The sequence below is a fragment of the Pelecanus crispus genome, chromosome 4 (genome assembly GCF_030463565.1).
Source record: "Pelecanus crispus isolate bPelCri1 chromosome 4, bPelCri1.pri, whole genome shotgun sequence".
Classification (NCBI taxonomy): domain Eukaryota; kingdom Metazoa; phylum Chordata; class Aves; order Pelecaniformes; family Pelecanidae; genus Pelecanus; species Pelecanus crispus.
In genome coordinates, this window is record NC_134646.1 from 3,955,391 (window position 1) to 3,962,774 (window position 7,384).

Consider the following 7,384-nt stretch of genomic DNA (forward strand, 5'->3'; position numbering starts at 1 on the left):
ACATAGATGAGAAATCCCCAGTCCTTGCTGGTGTACAGCCCACAATACTGGGCAAGCAATGCATCAAAAGCTCCCTTATACTTGGGTGGTTTTGCCACTGAAATTCAAGATTGTCAGGAAGAAATTTCCACACAGGTAACAGCAACAGCCTTTGGTCGATACCTGATATTTTAATTACAAAAAGAGACTTTAACAAGCAATTCAACCAGTAATACCACAAGAGTACCTAGATTTAATTACAGCTCATAGGACAAAACAGGTGTAAATATTCACAAGTATCAGAGGCACAGGTCTAACTAAAAGCATGTGGTCCAACGTTGTTTTATGACACAGCCTGCGACCCACTGACTTTCCCCCATGTTTTGGCATACCTTTTTATCACCCAGATCTCCCTCTTGGTTTTGTCTAAGCATCCACTGCGGATATTTACTCTGCAGACCAGTAGTCAGCAAATCCATTTTATTCATTTTTTCCACATTGCTGTTACTTTTACATAGAAAAAAAGAACAAAAAATAGAACAGTCAATAGTTTGTATAGAGACAGGCTGGTACTATCATTAGGCCAGAACAAGGTTACAGAAGATCACGACCTTAAACTTTAAAAGCTTTGTGCACAAGAATGGACATTTACAGAGCTGCCCACATTAAACAGTGGAAGCAATTTAGGCATTATATTCTTGTTCACATGTCAGTAAGAAGAACAAGAAGAAAAACAGGCAAACCTCTTAAAGCCCTTCTGGGAAAACGTTCAGTCTAGTTTTATGAAGATTGGTGACTTGGAACAGAGGAGTACACCTACTGCCATCTCTGGTCAACGCAGCCCTCGTTAATTAAACAAATTTATCTGGTGTTTTAGATAACAGCATAGGAACCACCCACCTAGCTTAAAAGCAGTCAGCTACATTTGCTGACAAATGAAGTCAGGGAAAAACAAAAAAAATCAAATTCAAAACAACAACTATCAGACTCACACAAACATTGCCCCATGGTCTGCATTGCCCAGCACAGGACCTCACGGCTGTGAGCCCACAACCAAGGTAAGAAAAACCACACAGAAATTCTAGGGCAAACTACAGCCAAACAAGGCACATGCTGCTAAGCTCTCTGGTGCAGACTGCATGATGGCTGTGGTTACTTATGAACATGCCAGCCCTGGATTGAAAAGAAATGAACTCACCAAGCAGAGGCAACCTATTCCCAGGGCATCAGGAAGCAGGGCGCATCCCCTAGAATGGGAAGGCCCTCCACGGACAAGTTAGAAGAGATGTAGGTTTGGAAGATACGCTGTCCAAAACAGCAGATTTTCAGCCCTGACAAGTGGAGCAGGATTTCCTAGCTGTGTGCAAACAATGACTGCATCAGAGCTGTTAGGCTTCTCCCTGGACTGCTTCTCGTGCAATTTAGAAATCCTCCTGGGGATGGAGCAAAATAGTTCACAGAATTAATTTCTCATCCTGCTTCTTCCCACTAGTCCCCAGGTGCTCAATACACTTGAACAGCAACATCAGGCCACTGCTGGCTTAAGACATACTTGTTAAGTATGACATACTTTTTAAGTAAGAACCTATTTCCCAGCTACACTTCCTCACCAACAAGAAAGTACAAATCCTAGGCAAGCTGTGCTCTTCCAGTTCTTCAGTAATCAAAAACCACATTTTGATTTTTATCTAGGCTAGGCACATGTTTTCCCCCTTGCTTACCTGTCCATTTCTGCAGTAACATAACCAATTGCTACATCAAAAGACAACTTCAAAAAGTATTTTAATGCAAAGCCAGCCACAAAATAGCTACTAGCAAGACAGCTCAGTTAGAACCGCTCTGTTCCTGGGAGCCGCAACTGCTGGAAGCAAGACAAAGCAGCAGAAAGGCTGGAAACAAAGGGCATCCTGCAGCACCCACGCCACCGGCCCACAGGTTTGGCAACACATTTTTCCAAAAAAGCAGCTAAAAGTTCAAGAGCGCCTTCGCTCACTGCGCCACACAAGCAAGCTCTGCTCACGGCGGCATCACCCACCTTTCCAGCGTTAAGCCGAGAACCTGACCTTGGGTATGCTAAGCGCCGCAGAGGCCAGCTGCCAGCCACGACGACCTGCTCCGAGTTAGCACGGGTGCCCTCGGGACAACCGGCGGCAGACGCGAAGCTGGAACGAAGCGTTCACACGGGGGCCACAACCCCTCATTTCTTCACGGGAAAACTGCAGCCTCGCCGCCCCTCACCTCAGGGCGGGCACGAAGCGAGCACCCCAAGCCCACCCGCGCAGCGGGAACCCCCTCGGTGGCGGGGTGAGCTTCACCCCGGGAGGCCACCCCGCCTCCACCGCCGCCTCCCGGTACCTCAGGACCCTTCGGCGTCCCACGGGCCCGGCGCTGCCCGCAGCGGGCTGGGAGGGGGGGTCCACCCTGCCGCCGGCGCTCCGGCCTCCTCCGGGGCCCCGCCGTGCGCCGCGGAGCCCTCAGCCCCCCTCACGGGCTCCCGCCCCACCGCGGGCCCAGCGCCGCCGCTCACGGAGAGCCAAAGGCCACGCGAGCGCCGGCTTACGCATTAAGCGTCTCGCCGCGTCGCGCCCTTAAGACGTCACCGAGGCAGCCGGCTCCGCCCCCCCGGCCGGCTCCCCGAGACGCGGCGGCGGGAGGTTACCCGAGGTGACGCGCATGCGCACTGTGGCGGCGGCCCGGCGGCCGCGGGGCATTGTGGGCAATGTAGTCCCGGCGCCGGGCGGGCCGCGCACCCTCGGGCGAGCCGGTGGTGCCCACCGCGCTGCCGCCGCCGCCACCGCCGCCGCCGCCGCCACCGCCGCCGTGGTCCTCGGCCGGGCGGGGCCGGGCCGGGCCGGCGGGGCGGGGCGGGGCGGGGCGGGGCGGGCGGCGGGGGTGCGCCAGCCCGTGGCTCTGCGCGGCGGGGGGGGGCGGCGGGGCCGCCGGCTGCGGGCGGTGGCGGCGGCGGCGGCGGCGGCGGTGGCGGCGGCGGCTGAAGGGCAACGGCTGCGATGGGCGCTGTGGGGTGAGTGAGCGGGCGGCGGGCAGCGGCGGGGCAGGAGGGGAGGGTGGCGGGCAGCGATGGGGCAGGGGATGGGGTGCTGGGGGGCACTGGGGGGGCAATGCCGGGGCACTGGGGGCAGCACTGGGAGCACTGGGGGCACTGGGGGTCGGTATTGGGGCAGTGGGGGGGCAGGGGGGCAGTGCTGGGGGCACTGGGGGCAGGGGAGGGCAGGAGGGCAGTATTGGGAGTAGTACTGGGGGGCATGGGGGCAGTGCTGGGGGCACTGGGGGGGCAGGAGGGCAGTACTGGGGGCACTGGGGGAAAGTGGGGGGGCAGGGGGAGCGGTAGTGGGAGCACTGGGTGGCAGGGGGGCAATACTGGGGGCTCGGGGGGGGCAGGAGGGCAGTACTGGGGAGTAGGGGGGCAGTACTGGGGGCACTGGGGCGGCAGTGGGGGGGCAGAAAGGCAGTACTGGAGGGCAGGGGAGCAGTATTGGGGGGCATGGGGGCAGTACTGGGGGCACCGGGGGGCAGTGGGAGGGCAGGAGGGCAGTACTGGTGGCACTGGGGGGGCAGGAGGGCAGTACTGAGGGCACTGGGGGGCAGTGGGGGGGCAGGTGGAACAGTATTGGGGGCACTGGCGGGCAGGGGGACAGTAACTGGGGGCACTGGGGGGACAGTGGGGGGGGCAGGAAGGCAGTACTGGGGGGCAGGGGAGCAGTACTGGGGGGCAGAGGGGCAGTACTGGGGGGAAGGACGTGAAACTCTGGGGGCACCGGGGCAGGAGTTGGGGGGCACTGGGAGGGCAGTACTGGGAGCACTGGGGGGGGGCAGCGCTGGAGAGGACCCCAGTGCCCCCGCAGTGCCCTGGGGCAGAGGTGGGTGATGGAGGGGAAACGCAGCGGCATGGGGGAGGCCCCCCTCAACGGGGGCACCCCAACTCACCCCCCTGGGGCTCCTGCTCCCCGCCGCAGGGGAGCGGGCGCTGGGGCGGCTGAAGGGGTCTGTAGTGCCAGAGGGACGGGGCTGGGGGGCATGGGGAGGGCTGCCGGGGCGGGGGGGGAAGAAGACGGCGAGGGCAGCGGGGCTGGCGTGCTGCTGGAAGGAGGGCTCCCTTGTCTGGGAGGCCATCGGTCGGCCGGCCGTCGTCGGGAGCCGGAGCAGGGGAGGGGAAGAGCACCCGGGATCTTTTTGCTGCGATGCTGCGTGCCGTGGCAGCGGAGAGGGATGCAGGCGTCTTTGTAGGGAGAGCAGCGCCGAACAGAGATGCTGCCAAGAAGCCGAGCAGGCCCCTGGTGCTGATGTTGTCATCTGTGTCTCTGTTATGTATTATTTCCAGCTGATTGGTAAAGATGGAAAGAGGGAGAGGAGGAGGAGGAGGAGGAAGGAACCTGGGAGGCTCTGGCCTGCACAGGAGCATTTATTCCCAGTCCCAGCAGCAGTACCATTACCCGGTCTCCTCCCAGGGGGGCTGCATGGAGATCCAGGAGCTGGCCTCCAAGAGGGTGGACATCCAGAAAAAGCGATTTTATCTGGATGTGAAACAGAGCTCCCGCGGCCGCTTCCTGAAGATCGCTGAGGTCTGGATAGGAAGAGGCAGGCAGGACAATATCAGGAAAAGCAAGCTGACCCTCTCCTTGTCTGTGGCCGCCGAGCTGAAGGACTGCTTGGGGGACTTCATCGAGCACTACGCCCACCTGGGGCTGAAAGGCGGCCACGGTCACCGGCACGAGCACAGCAATGGCAAGGAGCAGCATTCCCGGAGGCGACAGCAGCAGCACCCGCCGCCTTCGCCTCCGGTGTCTGTCGGCTCCGAAGAGCACCCTCACAGCGTCCTCAAAACGGAGTACATCGAGAGGGACAACAGAAAGTATTACCTGGACCTGAAGGAGAATCAGCGGGGGCGATTCTTGCGGATTAGACAAACCATGAGTAGGGGACCCGGCATGATGGGTTATTTTGGCCACAGCTTGGGACAGGAGCAGACGATCGTCCTTCCAGCACAAGGGATGATTGAGTTCAGGGATGCTTTGGTCCAGCTGATCGAAGAGTACGGCGAAGGGGACATAGAGGATCGCCAGGGGGGAGGCGATGAGCCCCCGGAGCTCCCCGAGGGCACCTCCTTCCGAGTGGACAACAAGCGCTTCTACTTCGACGTGGGATCCAACAGGTACGGCATTTTCCTGAAGGTAAGTGAGGTGAGGCCGCCCTACCGTAACACCATCACGGTTCCATACAAAGCATGGACACGGTTTGGGGAAAATTTTATCAAGTACGAAGAAGAGATGAGGAGAATTTACAACAGCCATAAAGAAAAAAGAATGGATGCCAGAGGGGACAGTGGTGAAGAGCAAGAGGGTCTCGAATAGAGTGCATTGGACTGGCCGTCTGGCAAAATAAACAAAACAAAATAAGCAGAAATTGGTGAGAGGGACAGACCTATAGTAATTTCAAGTTGCCCCATTTTTTTGTAAAGTCCTTTTCCAGTAGTTCTTGTTAACTCCAGTCCGTAATGTTCTAGGAGTCTGGTTATCACGTTAAATTACGCCCAAAACATCTCCGTATGTCTTATGAAAGTACCAACCTCCCGTGTCCGTGTGAGTCAGCTGCTTCGAGTGTTGAAGACTATGGAAGTACACATATCAGCACAAAAAAAAATCTGGCATTCTGACCTTTAAATAGTCTAGGTAAGGCTTGTGTTGCACTTCAACATGATTTAAAAAAAACAAACCCAAACCTTATGCTGAAATGTATCGGTTTCTGCTTATGATGGGTTTCCTGGGACTCAATTCTGCCTGTACTCGGCCAAAAGGCTGAGCAGCGTAGCCGTAGGGCATTTACGATAAAAATCGACTTCATGTGCATTGCTGGTATGTGTATGAGGAGAGGTAGAGGTTTTAAAATTGGCATCTGCTGGTTATTGGGTTTGAAAGGATATTCTGTGTGGGTAAAACCTCGATAACTGGTCAGACCTTTATAACGTGCTGGTAAAGAGTGGAAAATTTGTTATTCATTTCGTAGTTTTGTGCTGACCGAGTAACCCGAGTATCCCAGGATAGCGAAGCTCTACTCGAGTGCTAAGCCGTCTGAATTAATGGCAATGAATAATAACCCACTCCTCATCTATGTGTTCTGCCCATGCGAGGCTGGTGATTTTTTTTTATTTTTAATGCAGTTGTCCAAAATTTCAACAGGTATTTTTGTATTAGGGGTGTTATGGGTTCCAACGGGCGGCTGTGGAGCGGGTATCGGGAGGTGGAGGGACCGCCGCGACTGAGGCTCCCAGCTTCTCTCCCAAACGTGAGATTAATGCGGCCGTGATGTTACCTGTGCGAGGAAAACACCCGGGTGTTTTTCTCCTCCCGCTGCGAGAAAGACCTTTGCGGGGTTTGGTGCACTGTTGGATTCGTATAAAAAAGCATTTCTCTCATGCTTACCTGTAGCGCGTTTCGGAAGCCGTGGTTAACGCTGTGTCGGGTTTTCTGTCGTGTTAATTTTACAGGTGGTGGTGTTAGGAGATAATATCCGTGCCCTGCCATCACCCCCTTCCCAGCCGCTCGGAGCTGGGGCTGTCATCAACCAATTCGATGCCTGAATCGCCCACTGCCAGGTTTCAGTGTCGTCCCGCTAAAGTCTCTGTAACGTAAATTGTACATCTCACGATATAAACTCTCTGCCCGGAGGCAAAATTTGTACAATTACCCGTTTAGGAAGTTGACGAAAGATTTTGAAAATGCTTTGTAGTTTCTTAAAACGTGAATGCTTCTTATGTAAGGGGCTCTTCCAGCCTTTGGACGACCAGCTCCTTCCCCTCTGAAACCAGTGGGAGTTTGATTGAGCTCTGGGTGCTTCCAGTAACGTGTTGCCCACCTTAAAGATTTTTTTTTAAGTAGCCATTACTGTGTCTAATCAGATATTTGTGACTGTTTTAATCGTTTTTTTACAGAGTGGCCTAGTGTGCACATGGACCAGCTATTTTTCCATGCAACCATTACATGGTGGGGTTGGTTTTTTTTTTTCAGTCTGTTGAGAAACGTATTTATCTCCAACCAGACCGTTCATCGCTCTTAGTCTGGACCCACCTGCACGCTACACGGCCGTGCTCAATCTGAATGCTATTACCTGTTAACGTCATTAACCATAATGAGAAAAGTTGGGGAGGCAGGGGTGGGAACCGAGAGGATAATCTGGACTTTAGTTTGGGTACTAAAACTAGTCGATCTGTTTTAACGTTTAAAAAAAAGAAAAAAAAAAAAGAAAAAAAATAAAAGCTTGCACCAAAGTCACCGAAGAACCTTTAGGAAAATGTTACGGTTGTGACAAGAAGTAAGAAAGTTAATTTCACTGTTTTAGGTGATTCCCCCTTTAGGTAAAACCACACACAGCAGTTACAGCAACCAAGCCT

General features: G+C 54.8%; 2 protein-coding genes across 6 annotated transcripts in view; one reads left to right on the forward strand and one right to left on the reverse strand.

The window, feature by feature from the left end:
* Positions 1–2,146, reverse strand: part of WRN (WRN RecQ like helicase) — a 47,890-nt gene extending 45,744 nt beyond the window's left edge. For 3 of the 5 annotated variants that reach the window (XM_075709933.1, XM_075709932.1, XM_075709931.1), the window contains exons 1-3: positions 2,015–2,146; positions 1,178–1,412; positions 372–486 (exon numbers count right to left, since the gene is read on the reverse strand). In XM_075709933.1, the coding sequence (XP_075566048.1) occupies positions 372–467 (96 nt within the window). In that variant the 5' untranslated portion in view covers positions 468–486; positions 1,178–1,412; positions 2,015–2,146. Of the gene's footprint in view, positions 1–371; positions 487–1,177; positions 1,413–2,014 lie in introns of those variants that run through there. The other 2 variants (XM_075709930.1, XM_075709938.1) reach the window with 2 other exon arrangements.
* An 817-nt stretch (positions 2,147–2,963) lies between these two features.
* On the forward strand, positions 2,964–5,699 carry PURG (purine rich element binding protein G). Its single transcript, XM_075709131.1, has 2 exons — positions 2,964–3,001; positions 4,319–5,699. The coding sequence occupies exon 2, from the start codon at positions 4,332–4,334 to the stop codon at positions 5,346–5,348; it is 1,017 nt and encodes a 338-aa protein (XP_075565246.1). The 5' UTR covers positions 2,964–3,001; positions 4,319–4,331; the 3' UTR covers positions 5,349–5,699.
* Positions 5,700–7,384: the final 1,685 nt, after the last annotated feature.